The 27,983-nt window shown below is 38.8% G+C and overlaps 1 protein-coding gene across 1 annotated transcript in view; it reads right to left on the bottom strand.

Moving 5' to 3' along the window:
- Itga1 (integrin subunit alpha 1) overlaps positions 1-27,983 on the bottom strand; it is a 150,277-nt gene that overhangs the window by 15,009 nt on the left and 107,285 nt on the right. Inside the window, exons 12-23 of the mRNA XM_028783268.1 lie at positions 27,091-27,233; positions 22,622-22,765; positions 21,113-21,370; positions 18,873-19,003; positions 16,109-16,275; positions 14,653-14,789; positions 13,625-13,735; positions 11,419-11,628; positions 9,579-9,659; positions 6,135-6,211; positions 4,073-4,162; positions 2,608-2,710 (exon numbers count right to left, since the gene is read on the bottom strand). Coding sequence (XP_028639101.1) covers positions 2,608-2,710; positions 4,073-4,162; positions 6,135-6,211; positions 9,579-9,659; positions 11,419-11,628; positions 13,625-13,735; positions 14,653-14,789; positions 16,109-16,275; positions 18,873-19,003; positions 21,113-21,370; positions 22,622-22,765; positions 27,091-27,233 — 1,652 coding nt within the window. The remainder of the gene's footprint in view (positions 1-2,607; positions 2,711-4,072; positions 4,163-6,134; positions 6,212-9,578; positions 9,660-11,418; positions 11,629-13,624; positions 13,736-14,652; positions 14,790-16,108; positions 16,276-18,872; positions 19,004-21,112; positions 21,371-22,621; positions 22,766-27,090; positions 27,234-27,983) is intronic.

Below are 27,983 nucleotides of genomic sequence, written 5' to 3'. Positions count from 1 at the left end.
TTCTTTCTTTCTTTCTTTCTTTTTAACTTAAGTGTTTGAGATCGGAACTCAGGGCCTTATGCTTGCACAGAGAGTGTTCTTGCCCACCAAGGATTCTCCTAAGCTTCTATCCAGAGATTCTGGAGGTGGAGATCATTTACTTGATCCACACAAGAAAAACTTAGCACATTTTTGGTTGCTTTAACCTAGCTAATTGCCATGTCCTAAAGCCCTAAATCATCTCTAGCCTCAGCTACTTGAGACCTGCCATCACTGTTTGGGTAAGATAGATATATACTGTCCTCCTTTCATAATTGTATCACAAGCTAGTGATACTATCTCACGGGTTATTGATAACCCGGTATGATGAGCAGATTGACTTCCACCTTAGTTTCTAATGTGTTTTGTATCTACTAACTCAGAATCGCCAATTGATGTCCCTAGACGCAGTGCACCCTCCGGCTACCATACAAGTATGATCTCCAGGACATACACATTAATGGCTCCTCTGGAATAATTATTTAGCTTTATGGGAACTCTTGAATGTTCACCAGCAAATTCCAGGACTGCCTAGCTAATAAAGCCTCCTATGTGGAGAGCTACTTAGCTTGCAATGATCCTCAATGATTACTGAAGGTTAAGTCATTCTTCAGCCTTGGAACTATGGAGATTCCTGACTATGCCTGGCCTCTTCCATAAGAACATGGTCCGCAACCATGGTAGTGTAAGACACCCAGGGCATGGCTGGCACAGCCGTTCACTTGCATGCTCTCTTCTTCTGACATTCAGTCAGGATTATATATTCTGAGTCATCATTTTTTCTTACTAAGAAGAAATCTTTCTGAAACCACTGAAAAATGATGAAAATAAGCAGAAAAAACCAAAGTCTCCTACATCCACCCACCTTAGTAGCATTTTACTGTGTGAGCTAATTGTCTTTATTATTTATACGTATTATGTCATAACATTTATATATGATATACACAAAAACAAAACTTCTTGTGTTCATTAAATCTGTTACACTTCTTCCCAAAGCCACACTGATTAGTTGAGGATAAGCCTCTAGCAGCTAAACAATAAGCACTGAGTTTATCTTTCAGCACTTGTCACCTATGTGGAACTTGCTGTGCTAATCATCTGGCTTGCAGTGTTGCCTTGGCTTTTATCTCTATGACTTAGATTCTCTTATCTCTTTTTTGTTTATGAGCAGCAATGGGAAAACAACAGAAAGCCGGATAAGAATGGAGAACTGATAAATAGCAAATGTAGCTAAAATATTATAATATATTGTCGTCCCATTTAATACATAACATTGTCTTCACCAAATGAATGACAGTTTATTTAAGTAATTTCATAGTGTTAAGAGTTAAAAATTTAAGCACTTTATAAGAGCATTGCTAATTTTTTTTAATCATTAGTAATTTCTTAGGGAAAATTATCAATAGTAAATCACTAGGTCTCACCTAAATATGTTGCTTTATTTTATCCAACTAATTTATTATAGAGTTAGTTTTGACAGTAGGGATCTGTCTTGCCCAGACAGTGATGGCAGGTCTCCAGCAAAACTACCAGAGATACACTATGTTATTATTTTTGTTAACATTATTTGTAATAGGGATCTCCTATCTCAAAGCTGGAGCCTAATAAGTTACAATGTATGAAGAACTGCAACATTAGAGTGTTTTTTTTCCTCTTCATTCTTTTTGCTTGTTATGACACAGTAGCCAAAGAGTCTGAATTACAAAATCATATTACAGAATTGAGCAGGGAGATGGGGTTCATGCTAATTTCCAGAATGTAGCTAGCTTATCACAGGAATTTCAGCAGATCATACAGATTCCTCTCAAGAGTGTGAATTTGTTCTCATTTTGTATGAGAATTTCATTCTTCATTGCTGACAACGCCCCAAAAGGTTAAGGCTGCCTTCATTTATGATGGTATTGAATCACTTGGTGGCATATATACATAAAGCATTCGTTTGAATTGGATGCCCTTTTCTTCTTGAATAATACTGAGTCTATAAGGGTTACCCAGAGTAAAACTTCGTGACAGCCTGCTCTAGAACTTAGGTAACATTTGCAATAAAGAACTGAAAATGACAAAAAAAAAAAAAAAGGTAGCAGAAAATATCACTTAAGGAGGTTGTGGTGCTAACGTTAGTAATTTACCACCTAAATCATATGAAAGCAATAGAGAGAAAAGAAATAGTGATTCACTAAATAAAGGAAACTAGTCCCCAAAGGGTTTTGAAATAATTCATTTCTGAAATTACCATGATTCTGTGAAACATGATTTTCTTGGCTATACTAAAACTAATAGTAAAGTATATATACATTGTGTTCATAATATCTATTTGATACCAGAGTGATTTTCTTTCTAGGAAGTTATTCTAAGTTAGTGTGCCTTACTATAAGGAAATTAGAATCTTGGCTATTAAAATTGACTCAAAGTATAATGACCAGTTTGCACTTAATCTTAGCCTAAAGGTCAAGAAGTGATTATCATTTTGACAAAATATTCTAACACAGTTAAATTACAAAGAAAAACATGCTAGGAGCAAATGTTGAAACACCTTCTTGTTTTCCTAATATTGATAATTTATTTAGATACGTAGAAGTGGTTTCTTACCGTATAGAAGACATTAATTTCATTCCCAATGTCCTCAGTGGAATTAATAAGCTCAGGGATCGTCTCATTGGCAGCAACTGAGATGTGATGCTCACTCGCAGAACTTAGAAGAATTAATTGGAGAAATAAAAATAAAACACAGTAACATTAATATTATTTGACTCTATTCTTTTCTTTCCCTATATTATACAATTCTATAAAAATATTTGCAGAGTTCAAAACAGAGAGTGATTCTTTTACCCCCAAACCTCAATTAAATATTTGTGGAAGGTAAGAATCACTTAATTCAGTAGTCACGGTTGCTTACTAGAGCCCGATATGTTAAATTGTATGTAACTTTCAAAATGTAATTTCACTGTTAACAAGTGAGCAGTTTCTATGAATTTAGAATTAAATTTAGAGAAAAATCAGACTAAATTTTGATATATTTAGTAGTGGTGAATTGAAACAAAACTAGTTTTTTTTAAAAAAAATTACATTTATACAATTTAAAAATAACTGTTACTGCTAGATGGAAAAGCTCAATTTTCCTAAATGTTGCAGTCCTTGGATGACCCTGATAGAATTTAAGACTGTCCCTCAAAGCAGCACTTCAGCCAAGAGAAGACAAATAAAAGATATTTATAAATGTGTGCCAAAAATTGATTTGAATTAAGTGGAAAACTGTTGGGAAAAAATCTTTGTGCTGACAGAAGCGGATGCAGCAAGTCAGACAACAGGCAACAGACTTCAAAGGCAAAGACATATAAGTGAGTCTAAGTGCCTAGCCTATGACCCGTGCTTTCCGATCTCTCCTCAGCAAAGAAAAAGTGCCTTAAGAAACGAGACTATTAGACTAGGCTGACCTTGGCGATGTCTCTCGTATTTGTATACACATTGCACAAATTTATACAGAAAAGCTTGCAGTTCTGCTCCAGTAAGGGAATTCATAACCATGGGACTCTATGGAGTAGAAGTTTACAAACATGGCTGGTATTTGAATGGAAAATAAGTTCTGAACGGAAAGAGTGGTTTCTTGATAATGGAAGAAACTAATGGCTGACCAATGAGAAAAGCTTCAGCTGCGTGTGACAGACTGGGCAGGTGGATCCCATGCCCACAGGTTGAGGAAGAGCAGTGACCAGAAGTATGCTGCTGACCCGTCAGAAAACATTGCATTTTGTCAAGGATTTTGGCTTGCTAAGCTGCTACTAAATAGGAGATAAGCCCTGTCATTCACACACTGTATTTCAATATTTAGTGCACACAGGTACTCAAATATTAGGGTGCATGTGGATTATACAGGAGACATTTAATATGGATGCTGGGCACCACACCAGAATTTTGTACTTGGCAGCTCTGAAGCAATACTAGAGTGCCTGCCCCTTTAAGTATCTGAGAGGTGATGCTCTCAGCCAGGGACCACACTAGCAGAACCCTTGGGTGATCAGGAAGCTGACAATGAATAAAGGTGGCTTCAGCCTACCTGTAAAACTGCAGTCCGACTTCATATTTTACTGGGATGGAAATATTTACTTCATTATCATAAAGAGATTCCACTGGCTCCTCACTGTCACTGGAAAACAGCACAGTCACACTCACCGTTAAATTTGCTTATTCACACACCATCTCTATGCACTTGAAAGAGATTATATTGGCAACTTAATAAAATACAAACTTGTAGCATTCTTGGTTTGTTTTTACCGAGAGGAGAGGGAAGACTGGAGCTGGGCATGCCTAACGTTCCTGAGCTGTTGATTTAGAATTGAAAACCACACTCATTTAGACTATGTGTATCTTCATTGTCTGAAATAATATAATCTGCAGGCTTAATCATTAAAATGCTGAGACTGCTGGAATTCTGTGGCATAAAGATTTTGACACAAATCACCTTAGTTTGTCTTTATCATGTATGAAGTCCTTGTACAGAGAGAGACTCAACTAGGCACATACAGCTAATTGTAAATCTAACATCTTATGCTGCCTTTAGTAGTCTTTTCTAGCTGAGTACTCAGTATGCCTGTTGTTTACATTTTTAAGTATTCCTTGATTTGGGTGTAACTGTCATAATATTTGAAATTTTAATTATATCTATACACACATATACATTAAACACAAATATGCCCCATATACTCATGAACAAAGAATGGAGGAAAAATATAACTTATATGGCCAGATAATGGGGAATGCAGTTGTTCTTGAGCTTCACATTGAGTTATTTACTCTTTTTCTGCCTTGGTTTTTCTATCTACAAAATGGATATCTTATCATTAAATTTTCTACAGTAGATGTCAAATAAATAGATGCTGAGCTAAACTGATTTGATTGAATTAATTTATCCATTAATTCACTTTATTACTTGTTAATTATTTTCCATCTTTATAATGATTATCAACAGGAAGCATGGTGGGTGCTATAGGCAAAGCCGCTTGACCTCACAGTATTTGTTCTGGTGGAAAACTATACAGAGCAGGAAGCTAAAATCCCCTTCAAGTTCTGTATTCATCTTTTGCCACTTTTAAAAAACATATGTAGTATAGTCTTTATTTAACCAGGATGAATTAAACTTAGCTAATAAACAAACAAATGCTTTTGTTCAAGGCCAATACCTAATTTTCTTTTTTGAATTTATTTTCCCCTTTATTTATTATTATATCTATTTTATGTAAAATAGATGCATTGCATGAGAGAAGCATAGATTTAATAAATTGTTTCCTCACATAGTATGTTGTGACTGTAGTTTCTCCTCCCGCTACTCCTCTCAGTTCCTCCCCACAACCCCCGTCCCATCTGGATCCACTATATTTCTGTCTCTCATTAGAAAAAAGCATTCTAAGAGATAATAATAAAATATAATAAAATAAAAATGAACACATCAGGGTTGCACAAGACAAACAAACAGAAGGGAAAGCCCAAGAGAAGGCACAAGAACCAGAGACCCACTCATTCGCACACTCAAGAACCCCATAAAAACACTAAACTAGAAGCCATAATAAATACACTGAGGACCTGGTGCAGACCCATGCAGGCCCTGTGCATGCTGCCTATGTCTCTATGAGCTCATATGAGCTTTGCTTCTGTTGACTTAGCGGCCCATTTTCTCTCATGAGTTCTGTGATGATGTTGAAAAGTTTTGAATGATTTGAGTAAAATTTATTGAAGTATAAAAAGGTACCATAAAATTTGAAGACCATGTGAGTATTCAGTTGACCTTGATTGATGGCTAGCAAATGTTTAAAATTAGTAGATTCTGCTAGCCACAAATGCTATAACATTTGACAGATAAGAGTGATGTGCAATTACAAGATAGTCTATGGTCAGTCTTATCAATGATTTTATTTGGTTTGAGTAAGAATTCTTCTACTTTTGCTAATTACCCTCATGTTATTTTTTTGTGAAGCAAAGTGGTCCGTGGATCGTTAACTTCTGCTGATCTTACACAAGCTTCAAGACGCTGCCAGTGACTCTACAAAGTTAAATAACCCAAGTACATGAAAGACATGACATACACAAATACGAATATGTTCTTCACACACATACAAACCAACCTTGTTGCACTTAAATGGATGATTGCATTTTCTGAGAGATGCGATGTATTAAACTGGAATATTATTTTGAAGGTAACCTATGAAATTAAGATATATCTTAAGTAACAGATGAGGAAAATATCAACTTTCAGTAAAACACAGTTTATATAAATTCACTGCCTAAATAGAAATTATAAAATTACCTAAAAAACACTTATAAAGTACAACCTCACCATAAATACATACAATAAAATATGATATGCATACCTACTTCTAAAGGTGAATATGTAATATGCTTTGCATATTACTATGGTATGAATGCATTATTCATTCAAAGTTTGTATGTTCAAGTTTAGTCACTAATGTTACGATATGAGAGGGTCAGTCCTTTTGGTAGATAACAGGTCTTGAGCATCCACAGGAGTGGAATTAATGTCCTTGTGCAAAAGGTACCAGAAACCTCCTTTCCTGCCCCCAGAGGATGCAGGAAGAAGATGCCTTTGGATCAAAAAGTGTGTCTTTTTCAGACACTGGGCCTGACATTGTCTTGATCTTGTTTTTTTTTTTCTTTCATATCTCTGAGAAATAAACTTCTCATCCATGTTCTGTTCCATTCCAGCTACTTTTATAGCAGCCTAAATGTATCAAGACACATGCAACATTGAATTTAAATGCCTTATTTAAGTCATAGTAACAAAAAGCATGTATGCAAACCACAAACAAGAAGAACTATTCTACTTATTTTATCTCCACAACTTTCCAGGTAAGAGTAATGAACATAAGTGTGGCATATTAATAATTAGAGTCTCTTTAATTCAGAAAATCCACCATAATAAAACAAGGAAAACATTTGATTTGTTAATTTGGTAGTAAATTTTTTTGGGATCACTACAGCATAGTGTAAGAAGATAATACAAAGTAGCTTAGTTCTTCTGAATAAAGTATTTTGAAAAAACATTGAGTTTTGTTTGTAAGAGTTTGCATAAGTAAAACAGTATTTAAGCATCAACAGAAAGTGTTACTGTACAAGTGTCACACACAGACAGCTCTTGTTTAAGAAGCTCTGCCTACACACGAGCTGTATATGAATGACACAAATTATACTAAAGTGTAGTTTTTTTAAATCAGAGATAAGCTGCATGTTCTTGTCTAATGATCTCATCATAATGCTTATGAAATTGTATTTCTCAGTATCAAAACTAATTTTATTTTGTGCTAATTGAAATATTTAAAATTTGGGCCTGAAAAACTTTCCATAAATACCTAATGGAAATCACCTACAACAATATCTTTATGTTAAATGTTAGATAGAAAAGTTATGACATTTACAGCTTGTGAACAATTGGTGCTGTTCACAGATGGGGTGGCAGGGACCTTTAAGGGTCGTGAGATTAGCATGGCTGTATCATAGTACATGTGGAAAATATTGTTTGTTTTCTTCTCTTCCATACACAACCTTAATTTAGATTGAAAAATGAAATAAAAGTCTTTTAAGAAAGTTGTTTTTTCCTTGCATTGGAGTATTGATCTTTAGTCTAGTACATCAGTGATTCTCAGCCTTCCTAATGCTATGGTCTCATATTGTGGTGACCCCAACCCAAAATTATTTTTATTGCTACTTCATAGCTGTAATTTTGCTACTGTTTTGAATCATAACATAAATATCTGATAGGCAGGGTATCTGATATGTGTACTGTATGAAACGATTATTCAACCCCCAAAGGGGTGGCAGCCCATTATTGGATGGAGTTTCCTATCTCTCCTTAACCTCCACATCTAGCCTAGACACTTGAGTCTTGTCATTCTCCAGGCCTCTGTGTCTACAGGAAGATGCTGGCAGAGAAACAGGCCTGAGGGGGCTGCTTCCTGTATATTCAAAGGATCCTGAAATACTTAAGCTGAGAGTCTAGACCTGGAACCCAAGAATATTCTAGATGTGAAACCCAAGTTGAGATTGCTTACAAATCCTTCCCATCACCCCTTTTATAACCTACGAGATATTTTGATGTAAACTTTTATCCCAAGCAAAAGGGACTTCTGGAAGAGAAGGAAATATTTAATTCCAGTGCCTTCCTCAAATGGGGCAGAGCAACTGTGTATTCAGATGCAAGTGTAAGTTGGGCTTTGCTCAGGACACATAAGCTAGAAGTTTTCCACATGGATCAGAGACTTAGGTGTAAGAGCAAAAATCATAAAATTCTTGGAAAGAAACTAAAAGTCGTACAGGCTATTTGAAGAACTCCTACAATGTAATAGTACAAATGACAGCCTGACTGAAAAAACAGGTAAAGAATGGAATGTGGAATCCTGGAATTCCTAGCTCACACCTGGAATTCTAGTGCTTAAGAAGCAGAGAAAGGAGGATTGCTGGGAGTTTGTCACATCATGGGCTAGCCTGGGCTCAAAGTGAGGACCCCCTCTCGTCTTAATAAAAAAAGGACTGCAGCATATATTCCTCCAAAGACTGTGGTTTCAAGCATATGTGCATATGTGCATGTGTATATGTGTGAAAAATTACTCAAAACATCATCACTTCTTGCTGTTAGGGAAATGCAAATCCAAGTTACAGTAAAACATTGCTTCACATCCACCAGAGCTATATGATAATAATTAATAATAGTAACAACAACAACAATAATAATAATCGGAGCTTTCATTCACTACTGGCAGGAATGTAAAATGTTATCTGCTATATATTTAGCCTTTTTGTTTGAATGTGACATACAAATCACTTAGCTTTTAACTATGTCTTGTCTTCCTGAGGTTCTGTAACAAAATAACTTAGACTGTTAATTCACTTAGAAACAGTGAAGGGTTCCTTCTAACAGCTCTGGAGTCTGGGAACTCCAAGATGAAAGCACCAGAAGATTGGAGTGCTATGGTCTCCTGCTCTCTGGAGACAGTGTGCATTGTCCTGCTCTCTGGAGACAGTGTGCATTGTCCTGCTCTCTGGAGACAGTGTGCATTGTATGATAGATGGGGTAAAGAAATCCGCTTGAGCCTCTTTTGTGAAGGCACCAGTCCCAAAGTCACCACTTCCTAATGCTATCATATTAGGGATTAAATTTCGATCTGCATATTTTAGAGAGATGCAAAAATATCAAATACAGGCTGCAAGCTTTGCATTCAATGCTTATCGTCATAAATTATCCCTTAAAGAAGCAGTTCTCAACCCTTGGGTCGTGACCCCTTTGAGGATCAGATGACCCTTTCATAGGGATTGCATATCAGATATCCTGCATAACAGATATTTACATTACAACTCATGACAGTAGCAAAATCACAGTTATGACGTAGTAACAAAAAGACTTTTATGATTGGGGGTCATCACAACATGAAGAACTGTGATCAAGCGTCACAGTACTAGGAAGGTTGAGAACCATTCCGTTAGGATTTACACATTTGGCTTTGAGCATATCACTTCTCATTGGCAATGGTTACTTGGGTTTTACTCAGGCTCCTCACCATTTCTTCTGTCCTCAGGAAAGGATATCCAACTCTACAAGTGATATTTTGATTGGATTCACAGCTATCTTTTTGGATCCCCTAAAATGAAAAAAAAATAAACAGATTCAGAAAAGAAATGCAGGCGAAGTAGTTACGTTCATCTTTTTAGAATTTTTCCAGCTATGCGTGAGGAACTACTTTGCCAAGACCCTTGAGGAGAGTCATAGCCTATTCCGCATTTCACGGAGATCTGAAATCAACACTTGAGGGCGCTCACGGGACAAAGCACGCTTGTCCTGCAGGAATAAGGGAAACAGTACTGCAGGCACCATGCTCAGGAAGCTGCAGTGGTGGATGCTAACCCTCACGTCTGCACCATCAGAGCATCACACCAGGCCAGGAGTCTGGAGTCCTCAACAAGATCGAGGCTCTAATCTGCAACCACTAGGACTCACCTCCTGATTCCACATAGCACATACAACTAAAGAGAGGCCTTAATACAGGACAAGGACATCCTTGAATTACCAGCAGTCAACAATGAGTATTCCTGCCCCTCTGCCACGGCCAGAAAGCCAGCAGGAGAGAATACAGGCAATGCCTTTCAACATAGTTTCCTTTCCAGAGACAATCAGGTGATAATTAGTGTTTCTTCCCATTACACTTACATTTTGTATTTCTACAATTATTTCATATTTATAATATTCTGAAAACAAAATATGTTATAGTAACAAATGATCCTTATATGAATCTATTGTAGTTATCATGTGTCCAAATGATATCGAAACAAATGGAGTGAAATAACAGTAACAATTTAAATGTATAGAAACTAGACAACAATGCCTTAATACTATGTATGTGTATATATGCATATTATTTAACCCAGTGTCTCACACAGACTAAGAAGTTTTCCATAATTTCACTACATTCCTAAACCTAAAGGTATTAGTTTTTAATATAAATAAAAATATTCATATTAGCATTAATGTGAATCAAAATATTTCAAATCTATTCATATAAATATATAAAGAATTTTAACTTGGGAGATGCATTTGAGAATCAGAATCAAAAGCTAAGTTCAAATGTAGAAATACTGACAAATGCTCCAGTATCCTATGAAGGGGATTATTGTCAAATTAATAAAATGTCTGATATACAGTTATGTTATTGCCAAATAGAACCTTTTCATTATTAATAAACAACACATGTCTAACTGAAATCCTTGTCTAAAGTAAGGATTTTCTCATAGGAAGAAAGAAATAGTATCTTGATTTTCTCAATGGAGACTTTACTTCCAACACATGAACTCCTCTCTCTGTCTCTGTTAATGGTTTTAACTTTGATTATTTTTTTTTCCTGGCTGAATCTTAATTCAGTGGCTTGATGACTCTGTGAAACACAGAAGTTTATACTATCAGCTGTCTTTTTTAAAATACAAAGTCTGAGAAGAGATATGAAAAAAAAATAACGTAAGCTTTAAAAACCAAAGCGTAGTGGGGATGAGGACTGGTGAGATGGCTCAGTGGCTAAAAGCACTGGCCATGCTAGATTGTTCTTCCAGAAGAATCGAGCTCAATTCCAATCACTCATGTGGCTGCTCACAGTGGTCTGTGACTCTAGTTCATGGATCCAATATCCTCTCTTAGCTTTTAGGTACAATACTGCTATGCATAAAATAAATTAACAAAAGTTTTTAGATATCTTAAAAGCTTGCAACTGTGACCACTAGTGTATTCTAATATTAACGAAACAGCTCTCTTCTGTGCTCAAACCAATCTTATGAAATTAATTAGCTCAGTAGCATGAAAAGTAGGTCCAACAAATAGTCACTAAGAGAATGAGTGAGAGACAGTATGCTTACCTCAATTCCTGAAAAAATCAGATTTGGAGAATACTGCACCACTGTCCTGGTATTATATGCACTGTCACCTTTGTTTCTGACTGTGAGGCTGACATTCAACTTGTCACTCTGGGACCTGACAATCAGGAGGCTCTTTTCTGTGGTGGACACATCCAGGGTGAGGTCTGAAATGCATCTTTCCTTGTTTCCACAGTCTTTGGCAAAAGGAATCTGAAATAGGTGACAGGAACATGGTAGTCATAGCTTAGGTAAACATCACTGAAAGTTATCTATTAATCTGTGATACAGAAATGGTATGACACCCAAGTCAGAGAGACAGCTCAATGAGAAAATTGATTGTATTGCTGAGATCTTAAGGGAGGCTATATTTACTGTTGGTTTTATGGGGAAAAGAATAAATGTCGACTTGTACTCTTAATTTCTAAGGCCTTTAAAGGAGGTAGTTCTCATAGATCTTGTATGCTAGTATCTGCTTCCCAATGAAGGACAGTTCAAGTTCAAGTCAAGAACTCTAAACTCTAAATCTACACGACTTCGTTTCTATGATTTCCTAGTTTTTTTTTTTTTTTTTCTTTTTAAGAGGTGTTGGGGAAGCCTGTCAAGAGGAAGGGAAGTGATCCAGCCATGTATCTGGAAATGTCACTTGATTCTTCTTTTTAAATTCCACCCCTCCCCCGCTTATTCAGTCTATCATCACGCATGCGCATCCTAGCCTCCTTTCCATATCTTCCACGTCCCCTGTCACCTCTCCATCCCCTCTATCCATTAACGAAGTTCCTTGTACTGGTGTCCAGCACCAGTTTCTCCTTCAGTTATTTGTCATATTGTAGCAGATGTAGTCTTTAAACAGCTTCTGTCTGGTACCCACTGAGTTAAATTAAGTCAACAGCACAACGTTGCCCTTTAAAATGTCTGTAGTCTGGATAGTGGCACCAATCCCCAAGGATTTCACTCTGGCCTTTTGAGTCTAGCTGTATGCTATATCCACTTCCCCTCTGTGCTGTGGGCTTAGCATCTTCACAGGCACCACCACTGACACACACTGTAAACAAAGCCATCCAGTCTTGCAAGGACTCGATCACGTGCAGCTTCCTCTGACACCCCAGACTACATAGAAAGTATTGCAAAATCTGAAATTCTTCACAGCACAGCATTTAATTCTTGCCGAAGGAACAATTTCTAGGGGAGACTGAGCTCCATGTAAGACGATAGGTGGACGAATGAGGACTCTGCCCCTATACTTTTTCTCCGTTGTGGCTGTTGTTGTGATGCCCTTTCCCTCTCTGTCCTCTCACTCACTCTCAGATGTGTAGCAGTGAACTTTGAGTTTGGGAACAGAGCAGAGACACCCCCTTCCTATCTCTTTTGTTCTTGGGATAGCGTTGTGCCCACACGAGGCACGTGTGCTGCTCTGCTCCTTCCTGTTGCAACCTGTGCTGGTTTGAGTGAGGATGGCTCCCATAGGCTCCCATAGCTCAATGTCTGCTCCTCAGTTAGAGGAACTGTTTGCGATAGATCAGGAGGTGTGGCCTTGCTGGAGGAGGTCTTTGTTACTTGGGGGTGGTCTTTGAGGTTCCAAAAGCCCTAGCCAAGCCCAGTGACGACTGACTCACTCTCTCTCTCTCTCTCTCTCTCTCTCTCTCTCTCTCTCTCTCTCTCTCTCTCTCTCTCTCTCCACCCTTCCTCTCTCTCCTTAGCTACTACTTTAGTGCCAAGCCTCTCTGTTTCCTACCATGATGATCATAGACTAACTCTCTAACACTGTAACAGAGCCCTCAATTAAATGATTTCTTTTATAAGAGTCATCTTGGTCCTGATGTTTCTTTCACAGCAATAGGACAGTAACTGAGACACAAGCTTTAGATCACAGGCCTCCATTACAGCACAGGAACCGCTGACTAGTGGTTAGCTGTGTCCAGGTATGTGGTCCAGCATAAGCACATCCATTATCGCTACACTATGACTCATAGCTTAGTGCTTGTTAGGATAAACATCTTTTCTATGGTTTTTAATTGTTTATGGTTTCCTAAAACCCAAGCAAGAGGAAGTTGGAGGGGCTGGAAGAAGTCTAGAGTGGTCTGAATCACTCTCTGTCTGTCTTTTTGTCTCTCCTCTTTCTCTCACACACAATTGGTTTAAATTATGTGTCTGTGTGTTTTTAGTTTCCCTAATACATTCACAAAGAGACATTGTAAATTAAGCTTACGTGTTCATGGACTGAGTTTGGTAGAGCGTCATCAAGCACAGGCCCGCTTTCTGGATCAGTGAGATTAAAATCCAAAGTCACTCTCACGGAGTCCTGAAAGTCATGCTTATCCTACAAGTTGAAACAACACTCGTCACTGCTGTCATATTCACTGGAAGTTATGACTCTGTCATGGCATCCTTCTGCCTCTGTGGCATACTGGAACATTCCCGTCGTGAACCTAACTAGATATCACACTTCAGCTGGCCCTTGCTTCACTGAAGTGGTGTACCATGGCCTTCCTGTTTGAGAGGGGTGATAGGGAAAGTGGAGGCTCTAGACTATGACAGGGAGCTCCCCTAGAGCTCCACAGAGGGAGCTGATATCTTGCCTGCCTGGATATACCACCTGAGCTGTACATCAAAAACATTGTTGCTCTTGAGACCTGGTGCCAGTCATCAGTTCCCAGTACTTCTGGGAAAGTGGCTCACTTTAAGAAGGGCAAACTCTTCAAATGAGTATTTCACCCATGTACATCTAAACCTATGGAATTTTTCAGTGCATACTAACATGGAAATGCTGGGAATATGATTCATACTTTTCATTTCAGTAAGAACCATTGTTTGTAGCATTAAAAACAATGTTTTCTATACACACTTCTATGAACTATCTCAGTAACCCTTTGACAATTTTTATTTTATTCTGAGCCTCTGGGACTAAATGAATTCTCTGCCCCCTCCAACCCAGTCAGCTCCAGACAAAATGTTAAAATAGCCAATATAATGCAAAGAGATTTTGTAACATTTGAAACTAGGCGATTCCTTTTGTCATTGGTCCTTGGACAGAACTAACACATTGACCTTGTACTTATGGCTGTAGTCACTGTCAGCAGCCTGGAGCCAGATCTCTCTGATGCTCATCAAATTTTATACAGGTCCTAACTCATTGGTTCTCAGTTCTGAATTACCAAAGAGGAGGGATAACTACCCACACGCTCACACTACACTCGCAGTTTGGAGGAAAGCAGCTGTAACACACGATTTACTTGCCAACATGTAGAAGGAGTGCCGGATGCATTTGGATTCTCTGACGGTGATGTTTCTTTGAATCCTCCTTTCCTGAGTTCCAGAAAAAAAGCTCCGTGCTATCTGCCTCAGCGAATCAAGGGTGACACGGTACTGCAGATCTACAAAGATGGAAGAAAAAATGGCAGACATTCACCTGATCCAAGGTGGTGAGTTAGCAAGAAAAAAGCTTGAGCAAATCAGTTGGTAGGAGACCCTACATTGAGAATACCTATATTGCTACAACACAGAGATAGAAGCCCTCATGGGCATAACCCTGCGGGAGTCTATAGAATGTCTCTCTGACTTACCCATGCATTGAACATTTAAGTTATAGTTATGTGTAATATACTTATACACACATAGACATACATGTGGACTCTGATTTATTAACTAAGTCTGCATTTACTAAATTTTTGTTTTAAATAATTTTTATAGTTTAGAACTACTGGGAAGCTGCCTGAAATATTGATTGACTTCAAATTAATTTCAGTAGAAATGAAAATAAACACGGACCATTTTTATCGTTTTGTAGAAACATGTCAACTTAGATTATGCACCAAACCACTAGGAAATTCCATAAAAATAAGCAAGCCACAGTAAAGAACGTGAGTGAGTCATTTTTCTTTACAAGAGGACAACAATTCTCCTTTAAGTGCTTCATTAAAAAATACAAAATAGTTTTGCCTACGAAAACCTAAGTCTTTATGGCCTGTCTCTGCATTTCATTTGCCTCTGAGTCAAAGGACTATTAGAGAGACACAACCAGAGAAATTTAAGATAATTTAATTTTAAAGATGAGTGAGTTTCCTTATTGACCTTGTATTTTATTTGTGGAGTAAATCACTCTTCTGTAGCAATGGCCCTCACAATTTGACCCCAACATATTTCAACATCACTGAAAATAGCCTTAGAAAGCTCAGAACATAAGGCAGAGGAGACATACAGGTTGACACAACACATCCAGGGCCCCCACACATGTCTGGCTAAAAATGGAAGCCTGATCTCAGTGGGAAAAGAACACTGTGATCAGGGCTGTGGGTGGAGAGGTGGGGAGGCAGGGGTGTTTGTCTCTTTAGTCAGGTCATCTGCAATACCAGACTTTCCCAGAAGAGGGCAGTAGAAGGGAAACGATTCTCACTTGAAAAATCTGGTTTATAGAACATTGTTAAATGCTACCAGTGAGTGTTTATTAAATAAACATATGGAGAAGCACAGGAAAACATGGAATTTTGAAGTCATTGTGTTCAAATATGTAATTTCTGCTGTGGCGTTGACTAGGCTCCATCATTGTTCCTCCCAGAGCAGGAGTGGTGTCAAGGGTGGACACATTCACTGGACAAATATCATGAGCAGTTTATTATGCTTGAGAGAGGCCTGCAGCCTGGAGCCATTGCATTCCCTGCTGCCTGAAAGTGCACACTACAACCATAATGCTTACCAGCCTCATAAATCGAGTCTTCTTTTGACTTCAATTTCACATGAAAACATATTGTAGCATTTATGCATACTGTTTCTTTGCCCTCCACACGGCAGTTTTTCTTTTGAATATTCACTTTATTGGGTTCAAAATTTATGGTCACTTTAACTACAGCCACATCTCTGGCCCTGCAAACACATAAACAATGGAATTACTCGCACACTGTTGCATTTAACTTGCTAGGGTAATGCGAGTGCATCGGAGGACACTCTCCTTTGTCTATTATATGTGCTCTCAGGACTATTGTTCTGTGATGATTGTTTGATACAGAAAAGATTCTATCTCATGTACTAGGAGACCCTTGATGTTTAGAACTGTCTTAGATGTTTAGTTCAAAGTCGGAAGACTTGCACCAAGTGGCCAGGTGCAAGCTCAGAATTAAAATAGCATTTGGGGATCTGTGAGTTAGTTTTCAATTTGGAAATGGTTCAAAGGCATCTAGAAAACTAGTTGTCCCTCCAGCCCCTGTCTTCCACTAAAACTCTAAAACTTCTCTGTTTCTTTTCTTTTTCTTTTTTTTAAGATTTATTTATTGTATGTATGTGAGTACACTGTTTCTGTCTTCAGACACGCCAGAAGAGGGCATCAGATGCTTGTGAGCCACCATGTGGTTGCTGGGAATTTAACTCAGGACCTCTGGAAGAACAGTCAGTGCTCTTAACCTCTGAACCATCTCTCCAGCCCCACACTTCTCTGTTCTTGACGATGCAGCCTTGCTTTTGTTTACTGGGAGAATTATGTTTGAAACACTGACAGTGTACACCGTTTCATGTAACTTCCAAGTTACTTTAATCATTAGAAACACTGCAGTCCCCAGTCCTTATCCCTGGCCTTGCCTCCCACAGTTTCAGGTATTTGTGGGTAACCGGGATGCAAAATATATTAAACGGAAAACACCAGGAAGAAAACAGTCATGTCTTAAATTATGTACTGTCTCAAGTAGTATGATAAAACCTTTAATGTTCCCATTGTCTGCCTGTGGTGTGAACCATCCACTGTCCTGAGCATCCAGCTTTACAGTATAATGGTGGTCTACTATATCAGCAAATGCATACACCTTGTTGCATTTATTTGCCTTTATTAGATTTCTTTTCTGTTTTTATTTTCTCCTTGTATGCATCCATGTGCATGTGGAGAGCAGCAGTTGGTGTTAGGATCTTCCTTTATCAATTGCAGTTGCTCTTTGTCTGAAAACAGTCTTTCTTTGGACAGAGAGTTCACTGATTCAGCTAGGCTGTTTAGCCAGTGAACCAAGGCATTCCTGTTTGCCCACCTCTCCTGCCCCAGGGTACCAGGTGCCTGTTGTCATGCCTTATTTAATGTGGGCGGTGAGGATGAGAATTCCTGGAAAGAAGTTGTGTCCACAAAGACTGTCTGACTGAAGCTTCCATGGTGTGGAAAAGCTGCCATACTATAAGTCCTCAGCCTAATTACCTTACCTTGGCCTAGTTTTAGCCCCTGAATACCCATTCCTTGCTCAGCTCTGTTTCACAGCTCACATTCCATAACTGAAAGATAAAACCCTCTTGGAATTTATTAACTTTGAAGACCAGTAGCTTCAAGCCAAACCAATGGCTAAGAATATCATCAGATAATATCTGAGGCCTACAGGGGAGATCCTCCATTTTGCTGTAACTGCCAGTCTGAGATACCTTGATTTATGACTTTGTTCTGTTACTGTAAAATTCCACAAAACTGCTTCCACACGGAACCTATTCAATTAGGGGAGAGTTAAATGACTTGAATTCCCAAGACTTATATTTGCTCCAAAATAAGCCATGTCTTTAACTCCTCTGAGGTGAGAGCTGTTTCTTCCAATGACTGTGGAAGGAATCCACATCCAGGCCCTCATGCTGTGTGGCAAGCCTTACTGAATGAGCCATCTATCTCCCTTGCCCCTCTTGTTGTATTAGACAATGGTCACTGCATACAGTGCTCTGGAGGCTCTAAAGATCATACTTGTTAAGATATATTTACTTAAATTGATTTAGAAAGCAAAATCCTTTAATAAGCAAGGCTATCCTGCGGTTTTGAAATGCTTTTTGACACACACTTGGTGAGTTTTAGATAGTTTACTCCTCACCAGCAATGGATGGGTTTGTCTAGCTTCCTCTTGGGCAATATGGATTCTCGAGGTAGGAGAGTAGCTTGACTAATGTCTATCCTACTCTCTCTGTCTTTCCCAACTGTATCTTTGTGGATGTATGGGTATCTGGTCTACATCACTAGACTCTTGCTATCTGTTCACTGGTTGCATCTCCTCACCCACCTGCCTTCTGTATCCTGTTGCAATTGCTTCTCCAGTAGTGCAAAGCCTTGGTCCTTATGACCTGGGCCATGAAAGGGTATATATTAATTTCTAAGGTTCAGGTAAACTAATGAAGTAAATTATCTCTACAAAATTAAACACAACTCAGAGGAATATTATCTTATTAATACATATCTTCTAAAGACACCACCCATGCAACTTCCCCAAAAGAGAACACCTGTTTTAGTTGTGAGTACATGATTGAGAACCAAATTGAGACTTGTTTCTACCCATTCCTATTCAGCTTCTTTGTTCTTAAGAGTCACTGATACCTCAATCTATTGAATCATGTGCATCTTGCCAAGACAACATGAGAGGAAATAGATATTTAGTATGTCAAGGGTTCTAATCATATCGTGTGGTCTGGAATTATATGGAAACTAGAGCCAGTTTAACCAGATGTTCTAACATACATACCAGAAGAGGGCAGCTCCACCAAGGCCTCCAATGGTCACGTCAGTCAGACCATCACCATTTAAATCCATCTCTCCGTGGATAGACTGGCCGAAAAATTTCAGCGTCTTCCCATCTCCACCTGATGCAATGCGCTGTGAAAATCCCAACAGACAGGAGAAAGGTTGAATATCAGTAGAATCCATTCAAAGTAGTTCTGAATAAATCTGAGAATTTGGATTAGTGAATAAAGTGAAAAGAGAAGGTCTTATGGGAACTGAGAGGGCCATCAGTGGAAGCAAGAGGAAATGCTGCACTATTCCCAAAGGAAATAGTTCTTCCTATAGCACAGGTGAGTCAGGTCAGGGCTACTGACTCCAAAACAAAAAGAATTGATAGATAATATCATATTGTCTAATACTAAAGAGAAATCTGAATAACGGGCTCTATTTCTGCCTCCTTTTTAATTCTAATAAGCAGATGTATGTAAAGTACTGGAAACTTGGAAAACATCCCATAGATGCAAGAAGAAGAACAGATGATTGCATAGGATAGTTCAAACAATTGTTCTACAAGATTCATCGACACTCACATCAAGGGTGGCCTCAATGTATGGAAGGCACAGTAAAGATGGAGTTCTTGAAGGCTCACCTATACACTTCACTTATACAGAAAGTGAACTTTCTATGCTTTGTAGCTTACTGTTTGTCCGAACATAAAATATCCTATAGAACCTGCTGGCAAGGAGACAGAACTAACAGACCTTTCCTAAGCTGTGGGTATTCTTTACCTCCTCAATTCCTTTTAAGTGACACAGAGGAAAAAGTCAAATAACAGAAAAGCGATGTGGAAGTATTATATGTCCCCTTGACTAATATTCCCATAATATTTCAGCAGACAAATCAAGAGCTACGAGCCTAGTTAGCCCCGATGGAGCTGATGCTGCTTGACACTGGGTCATTCCGCATTTCTGGAAATGGCTAATTGCATCTTCATCTGTTCCCTGGCAAAGCATATTCCACTAAGAAAACAACCTAATGCCAACCCTGTCTTGTTCGTTTAGTTTAGAGCTGCGTCTTGATTTACCACTACTTTAAACCAAACGCACCACTTATGACAATTTGTTCCATTAAACATTTTTAAAAAATCTTTCTTTGCTTCAAAGGCTATTCATTAAACGTGCAGGATTCATACTGAAAGAACAAAGCAATAGAATATAAGGCACCTCTTTGTGTGTCCTTTCTGGTTCACTGATGCTCCAATGGTTAATTCTGCCTGCCATTAGTTAAGTTTAAAACCTACAAAGACTTAACAGAAACAGATCATCTGTCAAATGGACAGGAATGTTGTGACTTATAGAAGCCTTTTATTTTGTTCCCTATTAATGTCATTACAAAATTTTACATGAATAGGTTTTAAGAGTTCTGTTGACTACAGAAATAAAAGAGACCACTGAAATCTAAAAAGGAAAAGCTAAAGTCTTCATTCTCTTCATGGTTTAGATACTAGAGAGTGTTGAGGCAAGTGTTGAAATATAAGATATTTCTCCACAATAGCTCATTGCTTATGATTATCTAAAAACTCCCCATTATGACCTCTCTCAACTCTCTTGTGTTTATGGAGTATTAAATATTTATGTGAATATTTTTCTCATGTACTAAGAAATTACATTTATAGATTAGGTTACTGAATGTGGAACTGCTAACTGCCAATAAATTTAAAACAAGAACAAAAGAAATTCTGGGCAGGTCAACTTAACCACTCATATTTTTCCAAGAAGTATGACTTGAGAAAAAAATCAGAAACCTCAGAAACCCATAGTCATTTGATGAAAATATATAATATTAATTCATAATAATAAATTTAATGTGATTTTTCTCAATAACAATATGAACACTGACTACAAAAACCCACAATCTCCTTTATTGACTACATCACACGATTATGGCCCTCTTACTCTTAGAGTTAAAAACACTGTAGCTGTCAACTCACCCTATTACCAGGCGTTATTTGTTTGCTATTATTTTACCACTTCACATGATATGGTCCAAGAAGGCAGACAAATGGCCACAGACAAGAAGCTAGATAAGGGTATAAACTGCTAGCTAGTTTTTCTAAGAAAGGACATGAGAGAAAACCATAAGTAGTTTCCCCAAAAGAGTCAGAATAAATAAAAAAATAAATAAATTATAAGTTATAGAGTAAGACAGGTGAGCCCACTTGGCATGAAAGGCTGAAACCCTCGAGAAACCTTGGTGTCTTACTTGTGCATACTCTTCCCTTATGGTCTTGCCACTGCCGTGATAAATGTACACAGCTCCTGCGTGGTCATCTTCCAGCGGGGCTCCAATCACAACGTCATTAAATCCATCCACGTTGAGGTCTTTTACAGCAGCAATTGCTGTTCCAAAACGGGCCCCACAGGGCTCATTCTTGTTTTCTTTTGTGCATGAATTATCCTTCAGGGATGAACAGCAGGTCTGCTTAATTGGTTCCAGGCTCATTTGATATTCAAACCTTGTCTAGAGAGAAGATAAACAGAATACTTAAAAGTTTCTCGCACTGCTACCGCAGAGTAGGTTTGTTTTTTAAGTGCATGCCACACCAACCTTATGAAGTAACTATTTGCATACCAACAGCAGACCTGTAAAATATATGAAAAAGTGAGAATGCCAAAGGAGCCTCAGGAAGTAGACATGCTGAGAATTCCAACAGGCTCTTCTTGATGAAGCTAAGGATATAATTAGTTGCATGTTTTTGACTTACTAAAGAAGAGAAAATTAAATCCTCCATTGTGTGTCCCGGGCCCTGTTTCACCACAGTATGCTTCTTGCCTAAGACTCTTTGTTCATTTGCCACCTAAGACAAGGACAAAATTTACTCTGCCCAAAAAGCAAAGTTTTGAAGGCTGCCTGGGATGGAGGCAAACATAGATACTGCTAATAAAGAACATATTTTCTTAGAGAAGAGGGAGGAAGAGAGAAAGAGAGAGAGAGAGAGAGAGAGAGAGAGAGAGAGAGAGAGAGAGAACACAGTTTCTTTCCCCAAACAAACACACAGGAAAAAAGGCCAAGAAAAAGGATAGGATGAAAGGTATGCAATCTATGATTTAAAATAATTAGTATGCAAGAAAATTTAAACCAAAACAAACAAGCAAACAGAAACACAGTGACACAAACCTGGTCTATGACCTGTCTATAAATTGCAAATATCTTTTTAATTAGTAAGGTAAATATTGCTTCACACAGTTAATGATGTCTAAAATTAGGAATGAAATACGAATCTCTCTCCACCTGGCTACGAGTTCCAAAACCCACTGTGTCTCCCAGGAAGGGCCTGATATCATTGCTATTAAGTTGCTTCTGGCTATTATTGCCATGGTAACCGTGGATGCCCCTCAACCTATGCAGGCTGGAGTTCATAAATAGGCTATGAGTAGGATGTTTACCACATGAGTGTTATTTGCATTTGTGTTACTTATCCTTCATATCCCGGTAAAATAAAAAGAACAAAACAAAATTCTGTAGTAACAACAGAAACAAAAAAACATATTTCATATGTTCTACCAAAACAGTATTAAGGTCTGAAAGTAGTTAACTTGGATTCTAAGTGTTCCTTTTGAAACTGTGAAATTGAATGGGCCTAGCAAACTTCTTAGATCTTTTTATTTTTTTTTTCTACCTACAATGAGAGTGAAAAACAGTTGAGCTACAGTAGTGGAACTAAGGGGAAGTAAGGCATTTTCCAGATTCACCAACCTCAAATGATATTACCTGATTCACAGTGTACACGTACACCTTGCCCTGTTCCTCTTTCTCTGTCCCCATGTACATGGGGGCCCCGATGAGAAGCAGGTCAGTGTAAGAATCTTTGTCAATGTCAATTGTGGTTAAGACGCTACCAAAGTAGGAACCGATCTAGAACACAAAACAAAACAACAAGCAGGGTGAGTTCTCCAAAGCACTTTCGGAAGAGGAACTCTGAGGATCTAATAATCGTCCCAGTCTAGAAGAGGATGTGAGGGCTGGTGTCAAAGGCAATGAAACACAGAAAATTGTGCAAACCAAGTCTTCTCTAGACTGAAGGATTAAGTTGTCTTAATTTTGAGAAAGACAAGGGGGAGGGGAAGATTTCAGTCTAGGAGTTAAGAGACATCACACCAATCAGAATGGTTAAGATCAAAAACTCAGGTAACAACATATGTTGGTGAGGATGTGGAGAAAGAGGATCACTCCTCCATTGCTGGTGGGATTGCCAACTGGTACAACCACTCTGGAAATCAATCTGGAGGTTCCTCAGAAAATTGGAAATAGATCTACCTGAAGACCACTCTTAGGCATATACCCAAAAGATGCCCCACCAGGCCACAGGGGCATGTGTTCTACTATGTTCATAGTGGCCTTATTTGTGATAGCCAGAAGCTGGAAACAACCCAGATTTCCTACAATGGAAGAATGGATACAGAAAATGTGGTTCATTTACAGAATGGAATACTACTCAGCTATTAAGAATGAGGGCATAATGAGTTTTGCAGGCAAATGAATGGAACTAGAAAATATCATCCTGAGTGAGGTAACTCAGACCTAAAAGGACATGCATGGTATGTACTCACTAATAAGTGGATATTAGCCAAAAAATACAGAATACAAGATACAATCCATAGAACTCAAGAAGGTTAACAAGTCAAAGGGCCCAAGTGAGGATGCCTCAATCCCACTTGGGAGGGAGAAGAAAGCAATCATGGGGGACAGAAAGAGGGAAGGACTGGGGTGGGAGAGGGAACAGGGAGGGGAAGGGGGAAACAGGGTCAGGTATTGGAGGGGGGAACAAGACTGAAGCCCTGAGGGCCAGCAGACTGAATGGAAACAGGCAACATCAGGAGGTGGGGGGGTTAGTGGGGAACCCTCTGGAAAGTACCACAGACTTGGGAGGTGAGAGACTCTCAGGACTCAAAGAGAGTCCTTGGATGAAATGCTCTACAGTGGAGAGTTGTGTAGAGTCCACCTTCAGTGGAGGGACAGGATATCAATTGGAAGGATGGGGTTGCTGTCCCATAGTCAAAAGCTCTGACCCAGAATTGTTCCTGTCTGAAGGAACTACAGAGATAAAGATGGAGAAGAGAATGAAAGAAAAGAGGTCCAGTGACAGGCCCAAATTGGGATCCATCTCAAGAGGAGGCCCTAGGGCCTGACACTGTTACTGATGCTATGGTGTGCTTGCAGACAGGAGCCTAGCATGGCTGCCCTCTGAGAGTCCCAACAAGCAGCTGAAAGAGTCAGATGTCGATACTAGCACCCAACCAATGGACAGAAGCCAGGGACCCCTGTGGTTGAATTGGAGAAAAGCTGGAAGATGCTGAGGAGGAGGGGAGCCCCATGGGAAGACCAGCAGTCTCAACTGACCTGGACCCCCGAGATCTTTCAGATACTGAGCCACCTACCAGGCAGTGTACAGTATACAGTATACAAGCTGATATGAGGCCCCAACACATATACAGCAGAGGACTGCCTGGTCTGGGCTTAGTGAGAGAAGATGCACCTAACCCTCAAGAGACTCGAGGCCCCAGGGAGTGGGGAGGTTTGGTGGGGTGGCGATCTGGGAGTGGGGACATCTTCTTGGAGACAAGGGGGAGAAGGTATGGGATGGGGAGGGGTCGGGGACAGATTGGGAGGGGGATGAAGTCTAGACTGTAAAAAAGGATTAAATAATAATAAACAAATTATATATATTGGTTAAGTTGTGGTCCAGCAACTGCAAGGGATAGAAAAATAGGAAAAGATTGCAGGGGCTCTCCTCTTGAACAGCATTTTAAAGAAAAAGACTCTTTTTAAGCAAAGAACTGGCATTATACTATCTAAATGCCTAAAGCTCTTTTCATGTATTGGCCTGCATCAAATACTTCAGATTCTTAATGTTTCTCTTACAGTATTCCTGTGTAGGCATATTTTTATCTCTGTGCTTATAATTCTGCATCTGTGCCATATATAACATTTTTTTTGGGGTGGTATGTGAGGGATTGAGACAAGGTCTTTTTCTGTAGCCCAGGTTGTTCTTGGACTTGTGGCAAGTCTCCTGTCTCAACCTCAGACCACTAGGATTATAGGTGTAAGCTACCATGTTTACCATAGACAGCACTTGTTTTCCACCCCTGGGAGCTCCTTCCTCTCTTCTCACCCCCTACACCATATCCTGTCCTAAAGGGCAGACCTGTGCTTTCGGTGGATTCTCCTCGGCTTGATGAAGATGCTTCTGCAATGCTTCCACTACTTTGCTACTGCACACTGATTGTCTCTGATCCTCAGGTTCCTGGCTGTTTCTAGAAATGACTGAACATGAATGTGAGGATGCATTTTTTTTTAATGTTCTTTCAGTGACTCTTTAAGGTACCATTTCCACAGACATTTGAAAGATTTAAATTTTTTTAAAAATTTAAACTAGTTATTAATAATAATAATAATAACAAATGACTGTAAGTCCTCACTCCCTTGGACATTCATTCCTAGTGTCCGTGGTCTTTGGGAGCTGAGTGTGAGTTCATGAGCTGCCCAGGTCCACAGTTTCCCCTTCTTCAATCTCAGCCCCAGCAGCTTTTGTCATTAGAATTTGTGTTGTCACAGGGAACATGTCTAAGTATAGTAATGTTCTTGAATCACCATAACTTCATGAATGGTTGACCTTCTAATCACGGAGCAACCTTTTTTGTTTTTTTGTTGTTTGTTTTTTGGTTTGTTTGGACTTTTTTTGTCTTTTTTTTTTCAGAATCCCAGGCTTGAAACAGAAATCATTGCTTTTAAAAAGTCATCTGACATTGTCTTACTTGCATAAGAATGTTTATTTTACCATTTTTACATTCCCCTATACTTGCAGACATCTTCAGAGTGCTAACATACTTGAGTTGTCAAGAACAACAAAATACCATTTTTTCCTATTCAGCTTCTCCTACACTCATTGACTTCCATCTCTTTTACCTCTTCCCTTTCAATTTCATAGTATTAATTGACCATTTTAGGGTCTTTGTATGTCGCCTTTGAGCTACAACTGTAGTCTTTTTTTACTGTTGATGAGTTTATGAGATTTAGTGAGTTTAGTAAATATGAATTAGTACGTATGGCTGAGTTAATAAAAATGCTTTAACCTGAGCATGAGAGATTACCTCTAACCACTCAGATTCCTCAGAGTCTGCTGAGTGATGCTGATGTGGGTGAAAATAACATTGATTAGAATGTGACATTCAGGCTGGGTGGAATTGGAAGTGAACTCTGTGTACTTAATGGGGCTTCTTTGCAGAGCCCCTGTGGGTTATGGCTATGCTATCATAAAGGACACTGTTCTTCTGACTCAGGGTTGTAGCACTAGGGCTGCCTGTAGACCTACTCAGAATGATTCTACTGATACCTTGACTGTAGGTAATGATGGCTGCAGCCAGGACTTCCACAGAGGGGGGAGGTCTCTCTCTTAGCCCTGCCTACCAAAGGCTGAACAAATCCTGCTTATCACATCCTTGTAAGTGGTGAGATGAAGTTAATGAACTCTCACTGTGGAATAGTCAGAAAACCCATGAAACTATGAAAAATAAAGAGCAAAATCACTCAAATTACTGTTCAAAACTAACCACTGAATAGATTAGTTAGACATATTTCTCAGTCTAAAACACTGTAAGTATTGACATTTGCCTACTGTATGTATAGTTTCCTAAACATTTTTTTTAATATTTAAGGATATTTTAAAGAATTTTTCAATTTTATACGTTGCATGCAATTTCTCATTCCTTCTAGCATGATGTGATGTTTTGTGTTGACCATTTAAAATTTGACACAGTTTAGTCTTTCAAAGACTAAAGAAGTTACTATCTACATCCTATCTCTCCTTTTAAAGTCAGCAGTGTTTATCTCATGTGAGCTTTCTGTGCCAATCATAACCTAAAGCTACCTGTCTATCTTCTGAATGCACCATCAACTCAATTGGCACTTTTATGCTTCATGATGGTTTAGATCTTAATACTCTTTATACATACTGAATATAACTGCATGAGACACCTAGTGGCTAGACTTATCTATCTCTACCTCCTGCCAAAAGAAATGCTTTGGACATCAAAGATACTGCTAGGTCACATCCCTCCAAAGGATCAAATAGAAATCCATCTTCACAATTGATCTTGGATATCTGGGGCTTTAAAAAAACTTTAGTCAAAAGATAACCAGAGTACACAGAGATGACACAGAATGGTTCATTTCAAGTTTACCTGCTCTCCACTGAGTGTCTGCAGAATGTTGACGTTCTTATCCTCCATCTTGTAGATGATGACCTGGCCTGTATGATTGTACCGAGGCTGCCCAGCGATATAGAGCACATCTCCAGGCACTGTGGCGGAGTTCACTGTGTAACCTAACCAAAGAGAAATCCAAGATGTGTACCTGGACCCATAATGGCCTATGTAATAATAGAATTGCTTTAAATGGTTGTACTAATCATTTTGTATTTTCTTGTATTGTGTTGGTGAAACGCCATTACTGTGATCCCTGTTTCCACCACAACTGAACAACTCTGAAGTGATAATTTCTCCAAACAGTTTTTCATTGTTTAGTGATATAAATGGTAGATCAGACAGAATGTCTGACAGAATGATGACAGAAAAGGGGGAAGAGGGTCACTACATGCAATTATGTGCAGTCATGCACAGTCATGCCCACCTGAAAACCACTGTGGATCAAATTAATTCTATTTAATTTAAATACAAGTGTCTGCACTATCAACACTAATAGGTTTTTATTTGTTTGGTTTGTTGGTTTTGTTTCTTTTTCAAGACTTTCTGTAGAGAGCCTGCGTATCCTGGAACTGGCTCTGTAGATCAGGCTGGCCTCAAACACACAAAGATGCACCTGCCTCTGCCTCCTTAGTGCTGGGATAAGAGGTGTGCACCACCAGGCCTGGCTTACACTAATAATTATTTCTGGATAACAGAAGACTTAACCCCTACCTGCATTGTTACCCAAGGTTTTAAGCTGCAGTTTTATATGGTTGAAGGTTGTTTGTCTGTGTTGTATCATAAAGGGACTGCATTTACTTCCTGGCCACTTATTAATGGAATAATGGAATTTTGGTGGGTTCCATTATTTTTTTGTTCGTTTTTTAGCA

The sequence above is a fragment of the Grammomys surdaster genome, unplaced genomic scaffold (assembly GCF_004785775.1).
Source record: "Grammomys surdaster isolate TR1022 unplaced genomic scaffold, NIH_TR_1.0 99, whole genome shotgun sequence".
NCBI lineage: Eukaryota > Metazoa > Chordata > Mammalia > Rodentia > Muridae > Grammomys > Grammomys surdaster.
Note: the sequence above shows the minus strand (reverse complement) of the source record. Positions and strands in the feature narration are given on the sequence as shown.